Raw genomic sequence first — 27,186 nt, forward strand, 5'->3', positions numbered from 1 at the left:
GGGACTGTAAACAGCACGGTGAGGTAAGGCTTTTCAAAGTGACTTTTAGGCTGTGAGAACTGAGAACGAGTCAGTCAAGGAAAGACGTAGGAGAACGAGTCCAGGCAGACCACGGAACTGCTTTGACAAGTCTGAACTAGCTGGTTGTATTCAGAGATCTGAGGAAAAGCCATAATGGCTGGAGCATTGAGTGAATAGCACAAGATTGGTAGAGGAAAAAAAAAGATCCAGGGGAGGGAAGCAGAGGCCAGGTATGTCAGGAACATTCAGAAAGTGGATTGCCAGGATGATAAGCACTCAAAAAATTATTGTTATACCTTGAATTACACTCATTCAACCCTCAGAATAGCTGGGACAAGGCAGCACTCTTGTTGCAAGGGCAAAAGTGGCTCATATCCCACTGTGCAGGGCATCTCAAAGCCAGCCCATCTCTCATTAGCCTAAACTTAGAAAGTCTGGCCTGGGTCTGTTTCTGCCCTCAGACTCATAATATGGGTGCACTCCTCTTCCATACAAAAGATGTTCCTCTGTAACTGACAGCTACATGATGTCCCCTTAGCCCTTGGCTACAACTTAACCACCCTTCTAGCTAAGGCTTTGAAATCTTCAGCTTTTAACTGCAGTCTCACGAACGTTCAGCTCATTAACTTTAGCCACCATATTAAATGTAAGAGATCCTATTGACTATCATCCACGGGACACCTTTTTCCTCTGTGACCTGCCACTCAGTACTGATGCTTGTTTTCAAGATATAATAAAAATGACAGGCAAAAATGCTCAGCAGGAAAACGATTCAGTAGGCCTTCAACTCAAACTCATGCAGTAGACCAACCATGGCACAAGTTTTTCTCTGTCCACCAACCAGCTCCCAAATAACGACATGCAGACTTAATATTAATTACCAGAACCCAGCCTTAGCTTAGGCTTGCCCCACTTGCACTGACAACTTAAATTAATCCATATTTTTATTAATCTACATTTTTACCACATGACTTTTACCTTTATCCCATTCTGTGTGTCCCACTTGTTCCATGTCTGGTTGTCATCTCTGCCTTTCTTTTTTTTTTTTTTTTTAAGATTTATTTATTTATTATATATACAATGGTCTGCCTGCATGTGTCCCTGAAGACAGAAGTTGGCACCAGATCTTATTACCGGGGGTTGTGAGCCACCATATGGTTGCTGGAAATTGAACTCAGGACCTCTGGAAGAGCAGTCAATGCTCTTAACCACTGAGCCATCTCTCCAGCCCTCATCTCTGCCTTTCTTGTTCCTAGTATCCTCTCTGTCTCCAGAAGTCCTGCCTAACCTCTTCCTGCCAACTATTAGCCATTCAGCTCTTCACTAAATCAAGAGAAGACACCCTGGCAAAGACACATCCTCACAGTGTAAACAAACATTCCACAACACAACTGGATTTTAAATTGTTTGCTATATGGTTAATGCATTCTAGAATTTTCCATGGCTTAGTAACAACCTTTCTAGACTCTATAATTCATTTTGTTTGTCATTGACTAAACATTTGCCTGGTTTTAATGTTTAATTCTAGGACCTTAGATATAAGGAGTAGATTTTTAATTGTGTTTAATACTTCAACAAATACTTCCTTGAACTTACAACACACCATGCATTCCAGCACAGTGCTTGAAAACACATTAAAAGAGGTGTGCCAGGGTCAGAATTTGTAGATTGAAAATATGCTAGGATTGAGCTGATCTGATCCTAGATTTCCCTCACTGTCCAACGTGCGCAAACTAAGACCACCTAGCAAGTTTGCTCTACGGTTTTGACTCTTGCAAGGCAGCTTTGCTGGGCCCAAGGGCTCTGAAGACCTCACCTCCAGCTTGGCATCCAGGTCTGCATCAGAGGCAACAACATGCTCATCTTCCTTCTTCCCTGTTGCCTTGATAAAGGCCTGCTTCGTTTCCCAGTATTTCTGTTGCATCTTATTGACAACCGACTTATCTTGAGAAAACCGGTCCTGCAGTTCCCAGGAATAACTGCTAAAAACAGTAGAGAGTTATCTTACTCGTGGCTTTTAAAAGTATTAAGGTACTACACTATGAAGTATTTTAGATATGACAATTTTCTCCTGTACATTTACATTGCAGATAAACATACAAATAACCTCTGTTCTTATGGGGTTATTATACCATGAAAATCGGTTAATTCTTTCTAACTTACTCCACAGTTTTAAAAGCTAGAGTGAGAAAATTCTGAATCTTAAGAAAAAATCAAGAAATTGAACATCAAAAAGAATACATATGTGTATTCTGGGTTGGGCATACATTCCTTTTGGTGGTTAGAAAGAGTGAGGCCATGGAAGCCAGTAACTAGTTCAGAACAGCTCGGTGAGTCAGAGATAAGGACAGACAGCAGCACATCTTTCCACGCCTCCATTATGCCACAGTGGGGTGACAGCAGGATAGTAGATAAGGGGCTGAAAAATAGCATGTCCAAAATCTGCTACAGAGGCATCTAAAACTGTCAGGCTCGGAGTCAGGGAGAAGAATGGTGGCTGCGTCTGGGGGAAGGGAAACGTGGGGAATGGCTAACCCAGTCATAAGGTTACAGTTAGGCTAAAAGGAGTAAGCTCTGGAGATTTGCTACCGCTGGACCTACAGTTAACGATCAGAATTGTGCACTTTAAACGCTATGGAGAGCGTAGATTTATTATTAATTGTTCTTAGACCAATAAAGCAAAAGAATAAACTCTACAGTGTTAGGGATTTCTGGGTGCCGAAACACTAAATTATTCAACATAAATGCTTAAAATATAGATAGAAAGTAATTTCTTAGGAACACTGAAATAAGAAGCAAATAAAAATATGTAAAGAAGAATTAGGAAGACAATTGAGAGTGATATCAAATTCCATAAGAGTGATCAGAGGACCCCAAATTCTGTGAGATTTGTTCTTGGTGCTCTATCCCTCCTTCTCGGTGTTCCCATCCCTCCTCCTTTGTGTTCCATCCCTTCTCCTCGGTTTTCCATCCCTCCTCCTCGGTGTTCCATCCCTCCTCCTTGGTGTTCCATCCCTCCCCCTTGCTCTGTCTACATCCTACTTGGTTCAGTTCCTGCTACAAAAACTCAACAAATCTTCCTTCCTCCCACCCTAGCCCATCACCACTCTAGATGTGCCAAGCTGACATTCTAAAGCAGGAGCTGCTTAGTAATACTGTAGCAAAACAATGTATCTCAAACTTGATGATTTACACTCTTCATTTGTAAGCCCATTATGCTTGCTTAAGAGGCCAATTCGCATGGTTAGTCTCAGAAAGCCAGGAAATCCGTCTGATGTTGTCTTTAATGATAACTATTTTTGTTAAAGGAGGTAGGACTTTGTGAGAGTGTCATTACTTTCTTTATTACCTCAGAGATTTATTTTGGTCTCATATTAGAACAAATAAAATAAAAGAGTTATATCATATATGAAAAAGATGACAATTCTATATAATGTGCACATTAAAAGATTGGAAGGATCTAGCCCAAATAGATTATATCAGGGAAATGAGATTCTGAAAAGATGAGGTATTGGATGGACTTTGTATTGGATCTTTTATTTTTTTCATCAATAATTATATTTCAACAGAAAAAAGTTCCACGGAGTAAAAAAAAATCAGGAGTGCTTTAGAAATCTAGCAAGCACATATACCCATCATTTAACAAATGGGAACCTTGGGTTTCAAAATGCTAACGATCTTGCTTGAAGTCACAGAGAATGAAAAGGGAAACCTTAAAGTGTATCTGCAGCAAGCCACAAAGCTGAGCTGTAAAGGTGCTACCTACAATCTTGGGACTTTCTTATCCCTAAAGGAGTGAGTACTGAGAATTCCAGGACGTGCCAGTCACTGTGGTGGTGCTGAGATGAGCCAGCTCAGGGACATAATGAGGCAAGATGAAATTAATATAATAACATTATATTCATTTATATATGTCATTTATATAATGACAACTGTTGGATGCATGCTCAACGACAATGCTCAAGAATAACCTTAGCCATTTATTAATTATTTTTTTAAATTTTTATTTTAAGATGTGCAAAAATTTTTTTGAAGTTTAAAAGTTGACATTACAGAGGGCTTTGGGCCTGATAATTTTCTTGGTAAGAAGGGAAGGATTAAAAGTATATTTCATATAACTTTTAACAGATGAAAATAAAACTATTATATATTTTATGACACAAATTAAAGAAGGTGTGACTTGACAACATTCTTGTTGTTTGGTGGGTGGCAGCTTCACTGTGCTAAGAAATACCAAGGAAAGAACTTCTATGAGGCTTACATGTTGCTTAGATGTGTTACGGGCACATTCACGACAGGGCTATCCTGAGTGCCATGGCTAACTATGCTTAGTTTCTGAATGTTCACAAATGATGAAGTCGTGTCTACAACAAAGCTGATCAAGCCATAGTGCTTGATTGATTGTATAATCAGTCTTTAGGCACCCCACATAACTTCACACTGGGCCTCCAACAGTGGAAGCTATAAACAAGACAAGAGCAAAAACACATCGAGTTATTAGGGTATATGAAATGGTGGTAAGAAATATTACCCTTATATTCCTAAGAGCAGATGTATACCCAAGAGAATTTCTTAGCGAATACAAGTGACCTGAGTATTTGCAACACTTCTGTTGCTTGGTTTTTATGCCACATTAATCAGAGAGAGTAAACCAGGCTACACTCACATCAGAAAGTAGACAGGTGGTTATTTCTTACTAAAATCTCCTTATCATCCCATTTTATCCCCACTTATTAAGCATTAACTGTGTAATTTCCACTTATCATCCTCCAATGGAAAAACAGGAAACAAATTCCTTACCATTTGTGTCCTGACATGCTTCTTTTTCTACTGTTGATTTGAGAAGGGGCAGAGAAAAAAGCAAGGTGTGATATGTTATATTATTCCTGAAATAAAACAAATGCATTTAATAGTTATACACTATGCAACAATTATGCATTAATTCAACACATGATGCGTTTTCAGTCTAGCCCAGATCTAGTTGCATGATAAGGGTCAAAAACTGTTCTACAATAATGCCAGATATTGGTGTCAAAAATGGTTTAGCTGAGTAACACTGGAGCGAATAGCCCAAATGAAGCTTTAGGAAAAGAACAGGTAGGGTAGTGATAAAAAACTAAGCAGGGTTTGTAAGACTATATCAAATATGTTGACATTTCTATAAAGCTTAAAATACATGAAATAATGCTATATATCATTGACAAGACCAATATTGTGTAATTTATTTTAAAAACCATTCTTCAAAGACTTTAGAGTTCATATTTTTATAAAACATACAGTTGTTTAAACAGAAACAATCAGCAACAAATAAATGGGTCCAACTGTGGCGAGGCCAGAGTGCAGGATATGGACCTACACCAACTGTGCATGTTCAAATGTTGAGATCACAATGCTTAAAACAGCTACTTAGCATGTTCGCATGTGTCAATGCATATGCCATGGTGTTTACATAGAGGTCAGAGGACACTGAGGGTAAATTTTCTGCTGGTACCATCTGGGTTCTGTGGATCTACCTCAGGTTCTTAGGTTGGTGATCACAGCCATAATCTGCCAAGCCATCTCACTGGTCCAGTCTTATTGCCCTCTTTTACATAATTTTAAATTAACTTTACTTTTACTGATACATAAAACACAAAAATTATACATTCTAATGAGTACTATGCTCTTCTGGTATAAAGAATTTGCTAGACATGATGACGTCTTTGTTCCAGGCAGCAGAAACCGGAAGGGAGGCTGCAGGATACGGTCTGAGAGCTGCACAGCGCTCTCAAGTATGCATGGAGCATCCTCAAGGTTTAAGACACATGACGAGTATTAGTATCTTCTTAGTATTTCATACTCAAGATCTTAGGGAGATAAATCAGAACATTTCAAAAACAAAAAGACAAAAAATTTAAAAAACCCAAATCCTCAAAGACCCAATAGGTAGATACAGGGTGCTAAGAGGGTAGTGGAGAAGGGTGTATACATACATCAGGCCAGCAAACTATCTTTAGTAAATCTGGGAGTTACCTATGTCTTTGCCCTCAATCTGCTTGCTCCCCTCATACAGCAGGCCAGTCCCAAGGGCAAAGCCCACCAGCTGCCCGGACAGCACTCCAACTTGCCGAGCAGTTCTGCGAAAGTAAGGGACTCTGCCTGCCATAAGACCTCTGGCTGCCAAGGGTGTGCTCACTAGCACTCTGGATGCCTGTCAATCAACTTATGAGTAAATCTCAGGCAGGTCTGCTAACTAGCACTCTTAAAATCACCAGGGGGTTTTGTCGCTGTTGCTGTTGTTGTTGGTGGGTCTTTGTTTTAAAATGTTTTAAAAAATGGCAGTGAGTCTTTAAATTTTCGGCAGCAAATATTGTGATGACAGGGAATAATGGGCTCTTCCTGAGTGTCTGAAATGACAGCACCCCATCACTGACACCCCTTTCCTTTCTCTTCCTCATGCAGGGCATCCAGGCATCAAGAGAAATTGCCCCGGGAAGGACACTCAAGATGAGTGTGCTTTGCCGTCCACTCTGCGTTTTATTCACAGATGGGGCTATGTTCAAGCTCTTTCACCTCCGCAAATGTTCCAGCTACAGTCACTTGACACTTCCAACAAAAATTATCATAAAAATGCACAAAAGAAATGAAATTACTATACTTTTCCACTGAGTTTGATTTGCCATGAACTGTTAAGTGAATTAGTACTTTTGATTCATTTTTTAATTATTGGAATAAAACTGAATTTTAATCTGTTTTGGGGTATATAAATGCAGGTGTGTGTGCATTAATGTGTGTGCACGTATGTGTTGACATCATTTGTCCACCTTGTTTTATGAGACAGAATTTCACACTGAGATCGGAGAGATTCACAAGGGATTCCTTGGTCTCTCCCTCCCCAGAGATGGGTTTACAGACATGTGCTTCTTATGTGGGTCCTGGGGTCAAACTCACATCTTCCTGGGCTGAGATTCCTTTCTCATTTTTTTTTTACATGTACATGACAGTGTACTGTAGGGCATTTCTGTGCAACAGATCTGAAAGATGGTTCATCTTGCATGCCTGAAACATCATACCCATTGAACTGGCAACTCACTATCATCTCGTGTCTGGCCCTGGCAATCACCATTAAACTTTCTGATTGTGACTTTCACAACTTCAGATACCTCATTATTAGCGTAACCAAGTAGTATTTGTGTTTTGTGATTGGCTTCTTTCACTTTGCACGATTTCCTTATCGAATGAAAGAATCAACTCCCTCCCTCCCCTTTAATGCTAATAGTTCATTGTGTGTCCATGCGCCACAGACACTTGGGTTACTCTCACACTTAGCTATTATGGATAATGATGCAATGAACATATGTACCATATACCTCTTCAGGATTCTTTTCTTATACAAATGATTTACAATCAGAAGTGGAGTAGCTATGGTAGCTTTTGTTTTGTTTCATTTTGATCTTCTACACTGATCTTTCCTGCAGCAGGACCTATGGTCTCAAGTTTCCACACGTTTGTCACTAAGAGTCACTTTACTCCAGCAGGCATTATCATAATCAGCTCTTTTTGGTTTTAGTTTGCATTTCCCTGATTATCAGTGATGCTAAGCATCTTTCTGTAGTTTTGTTGACAATTTGTTTGTTTTTATTAGACAAGGTCTATTTGGTCCTTTCCTCATTTCAAAATTGAACTATTTTTTGTTATTGAGTTCTTTGAACACTACATCTCCATGGTTTGTAAGTTTTTTTCCCCATTAAATAGATGCTCATTGATTTTGCTTCTGTTGATTGCTTGCTTTACTGTAACATTTTTGATTATTTTTGCTCATTAAAATATCTATCCACTTTAGTTCTTTACACCAACAACAAATATCAGTGAGCAAAGTGCCTCTCCTACGCAGACTCTCCGGATGCTACTAGATTGATTACACACCATCTGGTGGTGCACCCCCAGCGCTGTAGCCTAGCTACTGCACCATGCTGCTCTGCTGTGCTACACTCTAGAGTGCTGGACTCCTTCCCCACCCAACTAGAATATCGGGCAGAGGGTCTGTAAACTCACAGCTGCAACAAAATTCGCATACTAATGTGATTTCTAAGCATATTAAAGTCTAAGAACTGTGACTAAATGCAAGGAAACCCTTTCTGGACATGGATCTTTCTTAAAGAAACATGGCAAGATGCAACAAAAACATGGGTAATCAAATAGGTAAGCCATGCGGATATATCTGAGTATCTCATGCTAAAGCAGCTACAGTCAGAGCTTCTGTCTTTTTCTACACTCATTCAAACACCACACACCAGGACAACTAATAAATACCTTAGATTTTCTAAACCCAACCTATCCTGACTTGCTCTATCAAGTTGACAGTGCCACTATCAGTAGTCAAAATCATTCTGAGGCTGTCGACATGGTGCAGTAGGTAGATGTTCTTGCCTTACCAGACTGACAACCCAAGCTCCATCTCCAGAACTGCTAACAAGGTGGGAAAAAACTGAATTCCACATTCACAGCCTACCCATTCACGACCTACCCTTCTCTCTTTCTCATACCTCTATGAGATAATAATAATAATAACAAAAATAATAGATAAAATTATAACCCTTTCATTTTAGTTTGACATTTTAGTTAATCAAACACTCATTGGGGACTAATTAATATGAAATAGGCAATGTCTTTGACTGGAACCAACTTATTATCTAAATTAGCTCCATCCAATAAGAAAACACTCTCAGCTACAGTGTAGTTAGAAATGATCTGACAGCCATTGTAAAATCAAAACAATGAAACTTAATTTTAATTTGTTATTTAGCCTAACATCTCTAAAAATTTGAAAAGGTAACCAATATAGAAATTTCTAGGCTATTTTTCTCAGTCACACTTGAGCCAATCCAAGATGAGTTGTATATTTTACCTACACATTGAGTTTCAATTCAGACTGGCCCCACTGAACAGTCCATAGTCTCCTGGGGTTAGTGGCTACAGTGTTAGACAGAGTACCATTGATAATAAGGACAATTGAAATATCGTACAGGCTTATACAACAGGATCAGACATATGAAACTTTATAAATTCTCCTGTAAAAATGTGTCACTGTAAGAGAGAACAAAGTTGTCAATAGTTTCAAATTGATTGTAGACTTCAAGTGCCATGCAGACAAGGACACTGATATCTCAATCAGTAAACCTGTCCACAAGAATATCTGTGTTTTCCTCAAGAAAAATCACCAATGATGATGATAAAATGATGGTGATGATGGTGATGATAGATCTGTTCAAAGATATTGGGCTCTAAAAATTAATAATGAAGATAAGTTTTTATTTCAGTAAAACAATCCTAGCAAGGCAGCAGTGATTCCCTGAGCACTGGGCTCTTTGTCCAGGACAGAAGTAAAAGGAAAGGATGTCTTTCTGCTCAGACGTTAACTCCTGCCACTTTGATGATAGCCAAGACAACCAACCAACTTCTTTGAGTTTTCCAAGCTGCACCTTAATAGTGTTGCAATATGTTTGCCTCATAGCCCAGGGTCAGGCATGAAAACCCTGGTTTATTCTAGTCACCCCATAAGACTGAGAGATCATCTTGCCCTGTGAGAACCTAGGAACAGGGAAGAGGAGCACTTCATATTTTGTACTGGGGTTCTGTACAATCATTATGTCCATTTTCCTTCTTTAGATATGCTTCCTGTACTGAGCTCTCAATTCGATATCCCAATACAAACAAATAAAAGGTATTAACTACTTGCACACTTTTCTTTTAAACATCACTTTTAAATTGGCCATGGACATAAACAAAAGTCTTGGTTTTCTCCCTGCAATAATCTGTGGTTCACAGAATGCTGAAGTAGAATCTGACTTGTTGCTACATATTGACGTAGTCAGTCTATCCTTGCTGACATGATACTGGATTCTTCTTGACAACATGGTAAGAGGAAAATATTTTCATTCCAAGCAGGCTGGTTTCAGCTGTAATGAACACTTGTTCTGGCCTCAAACACTTTCCCATGAGTCCTCACATCAGTGAAGTTAGCTGGTAGCACCTTTGATTACATAAAACTTACGAAAATAATCTAAGGTTGTTGAGCCAATACTCATGAAATAAGGGAAGACTGATCATCATTCTGCCACTCTGATGCTGTCAACGCACGAGAATGTTTTAATAGCCAACTAGCTTCCTCATGAATGTTTTAAGTGTGTCATGTTTCCTGTAGAAACCTTCATGTTTATAATTCCCCTTTCAGTTTTGGTGGTAGAATTTTCTCTCCCAGTCAATGGAAAGTTCTTTTGCTAGATGAAGAACATGAATACAGATACTGTTTCCTTGGGTATATACTGAGCTTATGGTAGAGTTGCTTTTAATTGCATATTAAAATTTTTAATTTTCCTCTATCATTTATTCAAAATTTCTCTATTTTAGAAAAAAGGTCACTATCTGAGAGTTTTTCAGTTCTGCTGTGTATATCACCATTCAAGTCTCTTTGATAAGTGGGCCATCATGCAGGAATGAGGTAGCCTGCTGGAAGAACCCCTCGGCAAGACCATTCTTCCCTAACACCAGCACTGGTGGACCACAGAGCGTCAAATCTAGGGTGCAAATCTGTCCACACTTCAACATCTCTGAAACCAGATATGTGTCACAATCATCATTACCTTGCCAAATATTTAGCTGTCACCTTTATTTCAAGAAACATAAATAGTAGGCCTTATGGCAGTGACTTCGTGGATCTGATGAAATACAGAACCGTTCTTTACAATTAAACTTAATAAAAACTGCACATCAGTATATATCACAGGTATCTGTGACCACATGCATATAACTGCACAGGAGAGCTGTGTCAGGGAATTGCCGGCGTGGTCTGTGATAGAAAACGCATGGCAAGAAAGAGCGAGTGCCCAGTGCTAAGCAACATTGACGAGAAGGAGCAGTGACGGTTTCCTATGTGGCTTCTGGGTCAAGTCTCTAAGAATCAGTGGCTATGGCCAGGGATATGGTGTGAGTGGATATGGGGGGAAAGAAAAGAACAGCGGTGGGTGGGACCAGGGATTCGCAGCTATGCATCATCACCACACAAACCCATGCACCAGGGAGATGCAGGGCCCATCACTGAAGACACTTGGGCCCTTTCATCACTTAAATTTATCCCCAGACACCAGAGGGTGGACACTCAGGGATTTCTTTCCCATTTAGGGAGTATCTTTTAAACGCGGACTTTGCTGGTGAGGATGTTGTTTGTGCATTTGTCACAAAGGTTAAGCTTCTGACTAGTTAATAATTAATGTCACCTCCTTGCACCATTTATATATTATTTAATAGCTTAATCTCATCTAAAAATGACCAATTTTTAAAATGAATTACTCTCATATGCCGAAACCTACACGCTAGCGATTATTTTATAAATCTCAACTGTACCTTACCTGTCTTCAGTTAGTTGACCACTGGTTGCTTCCAAATAAACTGGAATAGTTTTTCCATCTACTTCTCTGGCGTGTAACTTCAGGTTGAATGCCAGTCACAACAGACATATGGAGTGCAGACCTATGAGCCAGAGAAACTGAAGCAGCCTGGGTGTGCAATGGCGGCTCTGGGTGTGTAACGCCTGCTCTGGGTGCAACGCCGGCTCTGGGTGTGCAACGCCGGCTCTGGGTGTGCAACGCCGGCTCTGGGTGTGCAACGCCGGCTCTGGGTGTGCAATGCCGGCTCTGGGTGTGCAACGGCGGCTCTGGGTGTGCAATGCCGGCTCTGGGTGTGCAACGGCGGCTCTGGGTGTGCAATGCCTGCTCTGGGTGTGTAACGCCGGCTCTGGGTGTGCAACGCCAGCTCTGGGTGTGCAACGGTGGCTCTGGGTGTGCAACGGTGGCTCTGGGTGTGCAACGCCGGCTCTGGGTGTGCAACGCCGGCTCTGGGGCTTGCCTCATTAGAAGCATTAGAAAAGCATCAGGCAGCCTAGGTGTCCAGGTACCACTTAGCTGAGTGTCTGCAATTCTTTTGGCAGCGCATGCTTTCAATTCTTTTATTCTAGATGTTTATCTCTGGTCGCTTTCCCATATGTTAATAATGAATTTTATAATTTCTTATGACTAGGAGTATGTTTTGAGTATAATTATTAAACTAGTTTCATTAAGAACACTGAAAAAAAGGAACAGTTTCTCCAGGCACAGTTAACTACATTTATTATTCTAAACTCTTGGCTCATCAGATTGTATCTTCATGTGGTTGAGAAGGGAGAGTGTCACAGAGCGTAGGAGGCTCAATTAACCTTCCACAGGCTAAACAAATCACAGCGATTTTGACTATATTTTAGTGGGTGTTTTTCTCTCTACAATATCACAGGGCTTCTCTCTAGATTTTCATATATGATTACTTGAACATGCAGCAGATTCTATTTCTAGGTTTATGTCCCCTGAAAGTTGTTCTGACATTTCATAAATTCACAAGTAAATGCGGGGCAGGATCATACCTTAATTTTGTGATTCAGAAAATTCTTACACGAGGAAAACAGAATTCTGACCTTATTCAAAGCAGCTAAGAGAGGGCTGAGTTTTTATTAAACATTGTGGATGCAAGTCACTGCCAGAGTTTCATTTCATGTTAATGATTTGAGGGTCTTAGTATATTTTCAAATGATCATTTTATTCACGTATTAGAATAATGCGGACATTGACATACAGGATGTCTTAGTTAGGGTTTCTATGGATGCGATGAAACACCATGATCAAAGAGCAAACTGCAGAGGAAAGGGTTTATTTGGCTTACACTTCTCAATCATGGACCATCATTGGAAGAAGTCAGAACAGGAACTCAAGCAAAGCTGGTTCCTGGAAGCAGGAACTGATGCAGAGGCCATAGATGGGGTGCTGCCTACTGGCTTGCTTCCCCTGGCTTGCTTAGCTTGCTTTCTTATAAAACCCAGGACCACCAGTCCAGGGATGCCACCAATCATCACGGGCTGGGCCCTCCACCTCTGGTTCCTAATTAAGAAACTACCTCACAGATGGATTGCATGGAGGCATTTCCTCAACTGAGGCTCCTTCCTTTCTGAAGACAATTGTATCAAGTTGACACACAAAACCAGCCAGTGCACAGGGCATAATTAACAGGAATGATTCCACAAAACCATTCAAATCAACTTTCCCAAATAAATATATTTTAACAATTTTCTAAAATGCTCCCGAATATCAGTAAGATCCGACACATCCACGACCACACCAAAACCTTGTGCCTCTCCAAGTCTGTAAGTCCCCTTACACATCAGTAAAAAGTACTAGGCTAGCTGACACAAGAATGTCCTCTCTCACAAAAACTATACAGTCCATTTTAATTTCAGAAATATTGATAACAAAGAGAAAGCCTCCACAGAGATAATAAATGCAGCATCTTCTGTTTTGAGATGTGGAAATTGGGTACCAAAACTGGAGATAACTTGTCTAAATTGAGGTCCAGATTCTCATGGAGGAATACTGGGAAAAGGGTAAAAATAAAGTAGAAAATTCAAACTGCTCACAAGGGGTGTGGTCTATCTAGGGTCTCACTCCTCTTCTGTTGCTATAGCCCTGCTTTCAAAGGATAATCCTAGGTAAATTTTCTACTACAGAAAAATGTGGCAGCCATACCAGGAGGCTGACAATCGAAGATAATAAAGTGAAGGAAATCTGCAGGTGCGAATCATATAAAAATGTGCATTTGTCAACTGGGACACTAGAAACAGTAACAGGGCAAATAGTTGGCCTTTGCCGATGAAGAGAAAATGAGAGAGACAGAGGAGAGGATTTGCTGTGTAAATTATATCACCTTTGATTTTATCTGTTTATATGACTTCCAAATGCTAATTTAAGTGCAGCATACAGATTTTAATCTATATTTATGGTGGTGCTTTTCTTCAAACCATTAACCTGAAAAGGTGAACTGTGAAGGTGACAGATGAAGAACACTCTACCACGACAAATGTTGGAAGAAACAGCTATAAAGAAATAACCCCCTCCAAATATCAGCACAGGGCATTATTAAATGACCGAACTAAACGTCGTTCTGAAATTGCATTTCAATTGAGACTAGAGAATGACACTGGGGATGCCATTTTAGATATTGCTTTAAAGAATAATCTATGATAAATTAATCTCATGTAAGACTATTCAGTACCACTGGCCACACGTGGAATTAAACATTGGAAATACAGCTAATTGGAATTCAGATATACTGTTTGTGTAAAACTCATACAGTTTCAAAGATGTAAGAAGCAAAGTAAAACAAAGCAAAATACCTTATTAATAAATCTTCATCTTATTTATACAAATCATTTGTATTGCGCTTATATATCCATATATATTTAAATTCTATAAAATTTTATTTTATATTACCTTTATATAATAACATAAATATTAAACGAAATATACAATACACATTTAAAAATTACATATATTTAATTATATACTATGTATGTTATATAGCTTTGTATTTCATACTAAAATAATTTTATGTATTGAGTAATATAAAATAAAACTTAATTTCATCTCCTCTTTTTTTTTTAGTGTTTTAAACTCAGAACACTTTAGAGCAACTACACTGTTTCAAATCCTATCTATATGGCTATCAGTGTATTTTTGTTGGACAGCCTTGGTCTAAGGCATTAGCAAATCAGCAAAGATCATAAGTAACCATTGTTCTCCGTTAAATACATGACACTTTGAATCCATTTCCTTCCTAGAGTTGGTGGTTTTACTTGGTCAAAAACATTTAAAAAACATATTCATATATGTTAAAGTAACTTAACCTATAAAATTGTCATCCAGTACATTTCCCTAGCGTTTTCAGTTTGGTCCGGCCTACATAAGGCACTTGTTGATTCACGCAAGATTTGTCAGAGTACTAGAACACACATGGAAACAAAACAGGAAGATGGGCAGTTCAAGGCCTGTCTGGATTACAGAGTGAGACCGTATTTCCAAATAAAAGCTACCAAATGGGCTACGAGATGTGTAAAGAACTTGTCCAGCAAATGAGAGGCCGTAAGTTCAATCTCTGGTACTATGTTTTAAAAAACATGAGAATAATCGCTTTCTATTTTTATATCTCTCTACCTACCTATCTATCTCTTTAGATACTTACAAATACAGATATAAAATAGATACAAATTTACAGATGAAATACATGCAGATATAGTCGTACACATATAGAATGGTTAACATAGAGGAAAGAACAAGACTGTGACTACAGAGTCCACAATGATATGAAATGTCACATTGGATTAATGCTAGCCATCGGGTGATGGTGACAGAGGCTAGGCTTTTCTTTAAAATTCAGTTTATCACTTGAGGCCTCCTAAAGAGACTAGGATGCCCCTATGACGAGGCCCTAGTAGCTGAGAACTACAGAGAATGTACAGATGATTTAGTCCAGCCTTGTTTTCACGGCTAAGGGAACTGACGCTTGTGGCTGAAGGAAATTTCCCAGGGCAGAGTACGTTTCTTTCATTAGACGAAGACAGCTGAAGTAAACACACACCAGGATGCGGTTTATAAAATGTCAGTGCTGCGCAGAGGCCCCGGTAAACAAGACACCACAGTTCCTTTCTCTGGAAACGACACACATTCCAGGACTTTCCTTGGTTAAACTGTGGCAACTAAATCTTGTTTGAGTTTGGAGTTGCTTGTGAGCAAGGAACGAAGACCTTAGGAGTCAGAAGCAAAGTGAGAGAAAGTGATATTTTGGGGTATGCCTATTGACTTGGCCACCTAGCTGATGTCATCTGAGAACCTGTACGTGATACCTGCTCCAGATTCTTTCTTCTTTCTCAGCGAATATGCTTATGAGATTAAGTAGTTCCAAAGCCCAGAGCTCACATGGCAGGCTGCTTGCTTTGATGGGAATCTGGAAGGACGGGTCAGTGTGTATATACCTGATAGGGCTGGCCCAGTTACAATAACAAGGAAACTGCATGAAACCTCCAGGTCAGTAGGACAGAGAGAAGAAATAGAAGGGAGGGCTAGCCTGGCACCAACACATACGCTTCACTGTGATGCTGCTCAGGGGCAGGGCAATGCTAGAGCCTGGGATGAGAAGACTCCTGACCTCGGGGACCAGCAGGTGGCAGAAAGCTCCCCAGGTGGCGAGGGGCAGTACACATTGTACTGAGCACTGGAAACCATGGCCTTGGGCTTGCCCTGGACACCTGTCAGCGTCTGCTCTCCGTGTGCACTGCCCACTTCTTAACAGCTACCCAGCACTATGGCCAGCGTGGCTCTCTGTCCTCCCACTAAGAGAGACAGTCAGCCCCCAGGCCCCTGTGACCTTCGGCCTCCTCTTAGCCCTTCTATTTCAAGTTAGTCCACTTCCCTTGCTCTCACCTTTCTGCTGGCATTCAAGTTCTTCCTACCACAAGGTAACAACCTCTTCCTTCTCTGGAGGATTCTCTGGAAAGCACTCTACTCACTAAACCGTCCTGATAGTTCCTCCTCCTCCGTGCCCACATCTCAAGTATCACACTAGCCATATGCCAAGCTCTGCCTTAGCTGTCTTAGGACACACTGAGCTTTATCTAGGTGATTTCATGTATTTCCACACTCCAGTCACCAGCTACATTCCCATGACTTCCAAAATTAAACCCCTCTCCAGAGTATGAGTTCAACACCTTTCACCATTCCGTTCTCCCATCCCCTTGCTGCGCCCCCCTCCACAGTGAGCTCTTTACTACCGAGCTACCCCCTTCCTCTCTGAGACCTCACAGGGACGCTCCATAGGCTTCAAATTCAGTCCATCTCAAACCCAATCTTCCCTCTTTCCATTTCTACATAGTCTCTACGCTTGGTACCCGTCCTAACTCCTCCAGGTGGCCTAACTGGAGAAGTTGCCATGTCTCTCATGTTAGCCTCCATGTTCTTTCTGTTATTTCTCCTACAGCACACCTTCCCTGTCTGTTACACAGACAGGCTTGCCTAGGCCATCTGAAGCCTGCATCTCTCCACTCCATCCTCCACACCACTTTTTACACAATTATCGAATGATGAAAATTTAATCCAGCTGCTTGTTCTGCAACTCAAAACACTTTCATCACTATTTCTTGCCATTAGAGAAACTCTGAAATTCTTGGCAAAAACCACAGGACTCTTTTCCTCAGGAATTTTTTGTTGTTGTTTTGTTTTTTTTTTTTTTGTTTTTGAGACAGGGTTTTCTCTGTGTAACTTTGGCACCTGTCCTGGAACTAGCTCTTGTAGACCAGGCTGGCCGCGAACTCACAGAGATCCGCCTGTCTCTGCCTCCGGAGTGTTGGGATTAAAGCCATGTGACACCACCAAACGGCTTCCCTCTAGGGCACTGTGTCACAAAGAACTGTCCTCCTGGACATTTCAGACAGCTAGCACTTCCTAGAGGATATACTCTGCCCCCTGGAAAGCTCTCCCTTCCTTGGGTTTGGAATCTCCTCAAGTGACGCATCTCCAGGGAAGCCTTCATAACCCAACACAAGCCTTCCTCTGCATTTCTTCAGGGATCTCCCCGTTCCTGGCTCCCACTTAGGGATTAGTTGCCTCAGGCTGGAAATGCCACCACGCTTCATTCTTCTCCTGCACAAGTTAGTTCCCTTTGTATCTCCCCGTGGCCTCTTGAGAGCAGGAGCCCTAAACATCATCTTTGGCTCCCTAGCACCAAGCACAGCACCAGTAAGTGCTGGACAAACCTATGATTGTAAGCTGTCACTTACACGTCAGAAGCATCCATACAATGACGTCATCTGCAGGACACGAGCAAGGGGAAGCCATCCACTCCCAATTACAAGCAAAGAAAAGAAATTAAAAAAAAAAACTTACAAAATAACTTCCCCATTGGCCAATAACTGGAAAACTCAAATCAGTTTTGGATTTCTGTTCTGTTTTTAACCACTTCACACCAGTCTAGGTCGAAATGAGGTTGGCGAATGAGGCTTAAAAATATTATTAGATAACCACTGGCTCTGTTTCTGTTGACCCGTGGCCGTTTACAACAGCGCGATGGGCCAAACAATACTTTCAAACGATGAGGGACTCACTTCTATCAATAAAGAAAAGGGGGCACTGCTTGTCAAAACTGGCAGTTTGCTCTCTGCCTCAGGATGCCCACCCAGGAAACATCACCAACAAGCCTGGGTTTCTTCTAAATAACAAGAGTCCAGATGCCAAATAGTTTCCAGCACTATTGAGCATGACGTATCTTGGGAACAGAGAAGTAAAGGGACCAACAGTGAAGATACCAAACATGAATTCTTAACGTGTATGTGACCAGCCTGCTTTAGAGACTCCTCCTAATACCCTCACCACCAGAACTAGAGAGCCTTACTGCTCTTCAATTGAGACGCTCAGAAGAATGGGGATTTGTATAGTCAGTAGCCCCTCACGAAATGTAGTTGCTTGGCCACTCCACAGTACTCCATTGCCTTGGCTTTTGCTCTTTTAAATTTCATGTCTTTGGGGATAATTATATTCTAAAAGTGACAACTGCAAGGTTCTCAATTTCTAATGCCTTTTCAATAGCAAGCTTCTACTTTGTACTGATACTCCCAATGCCTTTGCAATCACCCAGCACATAATTGAAATTAATTCTGGGTTTATACTGCTTCGTATATTTAATCTTTTCAACTCATAGGCTATCCCACTTCTTTTTCGTTTCTGTGACTACTTCACGTTATATACTCTAAAGTAAGAATCTGGAGCAAGGGCCACAAATAAGGGTGAACATGCCTTTATCTTTCTGGGTCTGAATGACCACATTCAGTATAAAATTTCCTAGTTATACCCATTTACCTGAAATTTCATGATTTTATATTCACTTACAGCTCACTAAAATCCAATGTAAGTCCACGTTTTCATTATCCTTCATCAGAAGGACATTTAGGTTGTTTCCATTTCCTAGCTATTGTGACTAGAGCAGCAATGCACACAGATGACCCAATCTCTGTGAAGTGGGATGTGCGGTTCTTTAGGCATGTGCCGAGGGCTATACAGCAGATATACTTCTGAGTTCTGAGAATTCTTCATGCTGATTTCCAGAGTGCCTGCACCAGTTTGCAATCCACCAACAGGGAATGAGGGTCTTCCTTTCCCCCACACACTAGTCGGTATTTATTGTCAATTGTTTTCTTGATCTTAGCCATTCTGATGGGGCAAGAAGGAATCTCAAGTACATTACAGTTGATGAGCCTTTCAAATTTGTGTGTCTCTAAGAATGTTGTCTATTTTTTGAGATATTTCTTAGACGTTTTTCTTTCTTCCTTCGAGAAATAGATGCCAATTAGATTAACTTTCTTGGCGCTTTATCTTGAGTTCATTATATATCCTGGATATTAATCCTCTATCAGACATATAGCTAGAAAATATTCTCTCCCATTCCATGTTTTTGGAACCTAGAGGAGAACCCACTACTACTACTTTTCTAAGCCAGTGTAATTAGCCAATCACATCCTAAATTATATCCATATATCTACAGATAGGTTCAGCTCTTGCACCTCATCAAGGCAGCTTCTTTCTGCAGTAGATAGAATTGCAGAAAGCCATAACTGATGAGAACTATGAGAGCAACTTACTGTGGGATGCCCAGCCCCAAATAACACATTTACAACAGAAGCTCCCATACCAAAGGCTCAGAAAACACCATGGAAGATGAGGTAGAAAGATTTTTTAAATTTATTTATTTTTATTTTATGTGCATTGGTGTTTTGCCTGCGTGTACATCTCTGTGTGAGGAACTGGGGTTACACAGTCTTGAGCTGCCATGTGGGCACTGGGAATTGAATCCTGGTTCTCGGGAAGAGCAGTCTGTGCTTTTTTAACTACTGAGTCATCTCTCCAGCCTGAGGTGGAAAGATTTTAAGAACCAGAGGGCCAGGATGTCTGCTGCATAATTAGGGCTTTTATATATTTATAAATTATATCCATGAACTCTCAACAATATTACTGAAGTCTAAACAAACCCCAGACAATGACAACATCAAAAGACAAGCCAATGTGGACAGGGAAAATCTCACAAGGCCCCACCCCTAGATGGAAAATTACGGGTAACGAATGATTAGCGAGAGAGGAAAACTTAAGTCTTCTCCACTCCCCTTATTGGTTATCCAAAATCAAGTGGCCAACCATAAAACATATACATACAAGTAACACCCAACAGATTCAGTAATTGTATTTTTATATATGTATGCATGTACGCATACATACACACACACACACACACACACACACACACATATATATATATATATATCAGTAATTTTAAAAACTCAGAGGATGCCAAGGTGTGGGAGGCAGACCTGGGGAAGCTGGAGGAGAAGTCAAGCAGGGGGAAATAGGATCAAAATACATTGTATAAATTTCTCAAGGCATACAAATTTTATATTAAAGAAAGTCAACCTAGAGGCTAAAAGGCAGAGCAGAGCAGAATTTCTCACGTCATGATATTCAGGAGGCAGAGAATGAGGGAACAGAAAAGAGGCAAGACCTGATAAGACATAATCTTGAAAGGGATGCCTCTATTGGACCACTTCTTCCAATTAGATCCCACTTTCCACTACTGACATTACTATGAATCCATTAACAAACTAATCCATAGATTAGGTTAGAGCTCTCAGAATCCCATCAGTTCCCCAAACCCCATCTTTGAACACTACATTGGTGGCTAAGCCTTCGACACTATATTGGTGGCCAAGCCTTTAGTACATGAACCTTGGGAAGATATTTTTGTACAGGCGCCAATCCTGCTCAAACTGAAACTTAAAGCTTGTATGTTTTCTGCAGTCTTCCTTGGCACTAGATATGATGGTAGAATAAAACATAATTGGAAACCAAGAAAAAGGAAAAGGCTTTACTTCTATTAGTCCTGGAGTGTGAGGCTCTATGAGGCGTCTGGATGGGTGTGGGCGGGTAATAAGGCTCATAAACTGTAATCTGCTCTACTCCTTTGACCACACATCTCTTGTAGCTGATAAAAGTGAGACACTAGTAACCATTGGCCAGTCTTATTGTTGCCACCTATCTTTAGGCCTCCAGCTGTCAGGATCACCCAGTAAAGAGGAAGTATGCGTCCTGATCCAGGTGACCCATCAGTGTCCCTGTCTTCTCCTGCAGGTTCCTCTAACTCTAGAGCTCGTGCTCGACTCTGATTTTTTTCTGCTAACTCTTGTCCCAGTTGTCACACTCCCTGTGGTAGTTTGAATGTATTTGCCTCCCCCCCTAATTTTATAGAGAGTGGCACTATATGGAGGTATGACTTTGTTGGAATGGATATGGCCTTACTGGAGGAAGTGTGTCACTGTGGGGGCAGGCTTTGAGGTTTCCTATGCTCAGGATACTGCCCAGTGTCACAGTCTCCTTCCTGTTGCCTGCAAGATGTAGAACTCAGAATTACTCTTCCAGCACCACGTCTGCCTGCACGCTGCCATGTTCCCCACCACCATGAAATGTACAGAACCTCTGAAGCTGTCAGCAAGTCCCTCAATTAAATATTTTACTTATAAGAGTTGCCTTGGTCAGCTGGGCCATGGTGGTGCACGCCTTTAATCCCAGCACTAAGGAGGCAGAGGCAGGCGGATCTCTGTGAGTTCGAGGCCAGTCTGGTCTACAAGAGCTAGTTCCAGGACAGGTTCCAAAGCCACAGAGAAACCCTGTCTCGAAAAACCAAAAAAAAAAAAAAAAAAAAAAAAAAACCACAAACAAACAAACACCCCCCCAAACAAAAACAAATAAAAAAGAGTTGCCTTGGTCATGGTGTCTCTTCATAGCAATAGAAACCCTAAGACACTCCCCTTCCACTAATAAAACTGTTTCTACCTGGGAAAAAAATGTACTTGTGTCATTAGATGAATTGAAAAATAGTCATTTTGAAGGTTTTCTACTGGGGAACCAGATTTAATGCACTTTTCATATGTTTAGATACAGAAATAAGGATGCTCAGACACAGCAGTTAGAGTGGTATTCAGGTCGACCAGATGGAGAAAAGAGTATAAAATCACAAGCAATTACCAACTGGTGTCTTTAGCTTCATTGGCTGAACAAGGATCTGCTATCTAATCTCAGTTTTCTCTACTTATTGCAAGTAGCAGAACTCTAGCTTACTGCTATGCTTTCTCAATATTCGTTTTTTAATAACATTGCAACCATTTTCCTAAGTGATAAGAAATGCTATTATAAACTATGATAAAATGCAATCAAAACTCATGTACCAATCGCATGTTTGAGAGACTAAGAATCATAAACTTATTTTGACCCATAGTATTCTCTACAAAGATGTTATAAAAATAAAAACTGAAATCTAAAAAGAAAAGAAAAGCAGCTGGGGGTGAGCAGTGACATAGTTGGCAGGTAAAAGTACCTGTGGTACAAAGCTGGCAACCTGAATTTAAGCCCAGGAACCTATGCAAATGTGGAAGACGACAACCACATCCACAAAATTACTCTCTGACCTTCACATGTGGGACACGGCATGCTAAGCGTGCTCATACATCATGCACAGGCAAATATACAAAACAATAAACAGTGTGTGTTTGTGTGTGTGTGTGTGTGTGTGTGCGCGCGTGCGCGCGAGCGTGCACGCATGTGTTGGAGCGTGGATTTAATAATCATGTCCTACTTTACTCCCTAACTTCAGAGCTGTAGAGGTGTCAGATTTAAACCAGAGGACCATGGGAGTCAGTTCGAGAGACAGTGCTGAAATAAATGGTGATGTTTTCAGAAAGTTATCGTTTATAGGACCACAATGGTCAACAAATATCCTGAGTGTCTTCCTTCCTTCATCACCATTTTCAAACAAGCTGGTGAGATGTCTTCTCCAGGTTCACGTAATTTTTAGTTACCAGATCTTAGGCATGCATCAAAGGCTACCCCCCACCCCCAGGTTGATGGACAATCCCTTTCTTACGTGATTTTCAATGCTACTTAAAAAGGAGGAAATATCATCCTAATGTTCTTTCTAAACATTAATTTCTCCCCCACAAAGGGGCAGGTAATACCATTGGCCAACATTTGGGCATGGGGCATTAAAGGTCCCTAAAGAGAAATTGAGGGGCTTTGGGACTCTCCAAGTCAAAAGATAGTGGGGAAGTTACCGCGAGCAGCTTGGGAGAAAGAATGGCATAACAGGATATACTTTCAGAGGAAACAGGAGCTGCTTTAACCTCGGGGCAGGAAAGGCGGAGTCAGCAGCGCAACACCCAAAGAAACCCGCGCGCCAGGGATTACAAGAACGTGGCATGCTCAGTGACTCTTCCTAGCCCGCAGGTGCCAACCACAGGCCTCCTGGTACCAGTCATTATTAAAAAAAAAAAAAAAAAAAAAAAAAAAAAAAAAAAAAAGGAACCCATCGGCTCTTGGCCATCCCTGCCAAAGATCAGCAATGGAGGAGCAGCAAAAACAAACGTCAGATACCGCTGCAGGTGAACTAGGCAACAAGTCAACCCTAGACACAAGTTCCTGTCCAGAGGGACCTGGATGGGGTGGGGGTAGGCCCTCACGCCTGGGAAAGGGAGGCCCGGGACTTGTGGGTATGCGGCTTGGGTGTAGGAGCAGGTGCTCTCGGGGCTTCCCTCCCGCTTCCCGGGGACTGACGCACGCTCCCAGAGCGCGCGCATCTTCCACGGATCCAGGCCCGAGGGAGGACCCGCGGGAGGGAAGGGGGATGATGCTCCTCCCGCACCCGAATCCAGGGCTGACGAGGTGACCCGCCTGTTACCCGCCGCCCGCAAAGGGCAGCGGAGGCAGCCTTGGTTTGGCATTCCCAATCGCCCTGGCTGCCGGGTGTCTCCCGCTGCAACATGCAGCCCGCCCGGCTCGCCCCCGCCCCGGTCCCGGAGGGCAGGTACCTCGGAGCCCCGGCCCCTAGGAGCCTCCCGGCGGAGATCCGAGCGTCCCTCCAGCTCCCTGCGCCGACGTCAGCGTCAGCTCTGGCGAGGGAAGGGGCGGGGAGCGCAGGAAGCGGTCCTTCCTGCAGCGGCCGCCGCCAGCCGGAATAGCAGCGCCGAGCCCGTGCACGCCGCAGCGCAGCACCGCGGCCCGAGCGGGCACCCCCACCCCGCTACCGCACCGCACCGCGCCAGCACCCGCAGCCTCCCTCCCTCGGGGACAGCGATGGGTGACCGCTTTTGCCACGACCCCCGGCATCCGGGTGGGGAGAGGATGGTGGTCTCACCTTGTTTGGGGCGAATCAGGGATGAGAGGAGCCGGTGTCCGTCTCTCTACTCCTTAGGGTCTTGCGTGGCCCTCATCTCTAGGGTTTCCCGTTTGAACTTGCTGTCGGAGATAACCCCGCCCCTGCTGTCTGGCAGGTGTTCCACGTGTCTGTAGCTTTCGCGTCACAATGACCTGTCTACAGGTGGCCAAGGCAGAGACCGCCCCACACTTCCCTCCTGGTACTGTTAGGAGTACGTGCTACTTCCTTTAGAGTCTGGCGTCTTGAACAGACGGGATTTCATGAGGTCAATGCCAGAACTGTAGAGGTTTGCTTCTGGAACCCAAATTTGTGCTTAAAGGCAAAAGACTGTGGTAAGGAAAAACAGCTGGCTATGAGTATTCATACCTGTTTTTCATATCTATATGCCACACCTGTGTCATTTACTCGTTTTTGACACAGCATTTCATCCCTTCTTATCCTTTGCCACAAGAACCAAATCTCAGTTTCTGGAGTACCTTGTCTATCACAGGAAAGGGGTGTGAAATAGCGCTTCCTAACACTTACTGATATAGTTGCTGGGGTTCATCCCTCCTTTTATGTCTATAGGTAAGTTTGCTAGAAACAGTTCAGCGGGTAGAAAGAGAAATTACCGGAAAATGATATAAACAAGTTAGAAATTCACAGCTAACATAAAGCTGGATGCCACGCCAATATAGCCTTTTACGCTGCGTCTTTCTCGGTGGCCCAGCGTTGTAGGTAAAATTATTATCCCTGTTTTGAGGGCGAATTTACTGCTCGAGCGCCATAAGGAAGACTGGTGGAAGCGAGGACGTGGCTCAGCCGTAAAGAGCCAGGGTTGAACTTACGGTTGTCTGAACCAAGAGACCTTAACTAATCTCAGGAGAGAGTGGGTTTTCAAAGACATAATTAGGGCTGGGTATGAAGCTTACTGGTACAGCATTTACCTAGCATGCGATGCCCGGGGTTTGATTCCTAGGAAATCAAAGTAAATAAAAATGTAAGATTACAGTTTTTGAATGGAATGCAAAGCTATGTTCTTCAACACCAGAGGTACCCAATAAATGACTGTCTGAAGCACCAAGAAGGAACACAGCACCCCAAAGTACCCCTTGACTCCATTCTTTCTACCGTAGCAATTGGTTAGTCACTTGAAAACAGAAGGATCCCATTGACCAAATGTGGTACATTTACACAATGGAGCACTACTCACTGGTAAAAAACAATGATACCTTGAAATTTGTATGCAAATGGATGGAACTAGAAAAAAACATCCTGAGTGAGGTAACCCAGATCCAAAAAGATGAGCATGGTATGGACTCGTTTATAAGTGGATACTAACTCTAAAGCAAAGCTAACGAGCCTATAGTCCATGACCCCAGAGAAGCTAAGTAACACGGAGAACCTAAGAGAAACATATATAGATCCCCCTGTGATGTGGGATTCCCCTCTGTATACTGTGAATATGTTTTACAACCATTGGTTAATAAACAATTTGCTTTGACCTATAGCAGGGCAGAATATAGTCAGGCTGGAAGAGATATAGCAAGAGAGAAGGTGGAGTCAGGGAGATGCCATGTAGCTACTGAAGGAGACAGACATGCCAGAACTTTGCCAGTAAATCACAAGCCTCGTGGTAAAATATAAAAAAAATAGAAATGGGTTAATTTAAGATGTAGGAGTTAGTTAATAAGATGCTTAAGCTAATAGGCCAAATGGTGTTTTAATGAATAGTTTCTGTGTAATTTTGGGGTGTGGGTGACCAGGAACACACAAGCAGTCTCCACCTACATCCTTGGGAAGGAGAAATAGAAAAGATCTCCTGAGAAAATTGGGAGCATGGGAGTGGGGAGAGAAAGAAGGGTAGAAAGGGAAGAGAAGTGGGGAGGAGGAGAACATGAGGGAACGGGATCGTCAAGATGGGGGAAGGACAGAGGCAAAGAGCAAGGAAAGAGATATTGATTGAGGGAGCCATTATGGGGCTAGCAAGAAACCTGGCACTAGAGAAATTCCCAGGAATCCACAAGGAAGACCCCACCTAAGTCTAAGCAAGAGTGGAGAGGATGCCTGATTGGGCGTTGTTCTGTAGTCAGATTGACGACTATCTTAAATGTTACCATAGAAACTTCATCTGATGGAACTGATGGAAGCAGAGAGCCACAGCTAAGCACTGGATTGTGCTCCCAAAGTCCAGTTGATGAGTGGGAGGAGTAAGAATATGAGCAAAGAGGTCAAGACCATGGTGGGGACACCCACTGAAACAGTCTGTTTGAGTTAATGGGGGCTCACCAACTCTGACCTGACAGGGAAGGAACCAGAATAGGACCAAACTAGTCCCTCAGAATGTGGGTGACAGTTGTATGGCTGAAACACTGGCAGTGGGATCAGAATTTATCCCTATTGCTTGTACTGGCTTTTGGAACCCATTCTTCTTGGAGGCATCCTTGCTCAGCCTAAATACAGTAGGGAGGGCTGTTGATGGAGCGGTGGGCTGTGTTCCTCCTGCCCTGCTGCCCGGCTGCCCGGCTAGCTTATGCCTCAAAATAATTACACAGAAACTATATTCTTTTAAACACTGCTTGGCCCATTAGTTCTAGTCTCTTATTGGCTAATTCTCACATCTTGATTAACCCATTTCTAATAATCTGTGTAGCACCACAGGCTGGTGGCTTACCAGGGAGATTCTTAACCTGCATCTGCCTCAGAGAGGAGAATCATGGCAACTGCCTGACTCGGCTTCTTCCTCCCAGCATTCTGGTTCTGTCTACTCCGCCTATCTAAGCTGCTGTCCTATCAAAAGGGCCAAGCAGTTTCTTTATTAATTAACCAATGAAAGCAACAGATAGACAAATGACCCACCTCCATCAGAGGGCTTTGGTCTTTCCTCAAAGCCATGTGCTTCACCCTCTCTGAGGGGTGTGGTGGCAAGGGAAGGTGGAGGGAATGGGAGGAGGGGAGGGAGTGGGAATAAGAATTGGTATGTAAAATGGAAAAGATAGTTTAAAAAGATAAAATAAAAAGGGAAAAAAGTATACAAAATCCTAACAGTCCCAA

General features: G+C 42.1%; 1 protein-coding gene across 8 annotated transcripts in view; it reads right to left on the minus strand.

The window, feature by feature from the left end:
• Positions 1-24,234, minus strand: part of Ica1 (islet cell autoantigen 1) — a 157,181-nt gene extending 132,947 nt beyond the window's left edge. For 3 of the 8 annotated variants that reach the window (XM_041675536.1, XM_041675534.1, XM_041675529.1), the window contains exons 1-3: positions 23,807-23,915; positions 4,822-4,907; positions 1,838-2,003 (exon numbers count right to left, since the gene is read on the minus strand). In XM_041675536.1, coding sequence (XP_041531470.1) covers positions 1,838-2,003; positions 4,822-4,838 — 183 coding nt within the window. In that variant the 5' untranslated portion in view covers positions 4,839-4,907; positions 23,807-23,915. Of the gene's footprint in view, positions 1-1,837; positions 2,004-4,821; positions 4,908-23,806; positions 23,916-24,132 lie in introns of those variants that run through there. The other 5 variants (XM_041675535.1, XM_041675532.1, XM_041675533.1 and 2 more) reach the window with 4 other exon arrangements.
• Positions 24,235-27,186: the final 2,952 nt, after the last annotated feature.

Source organism: Microtus oregoni, unplaced genomic scaffold (assembly GCF_018167655.1).
Source record: "Microtus oregoni isolate MIOR12 unplaced genomic scaffold, Mior012 000026F_ref0000081, whole genome shotgun sequence".
Lineage (NCBI taxonomy): Eukaryota > Metazoa > Chordata > Mammalia > Rodentia > Cricetidae > Microtus > Microtus oregoni.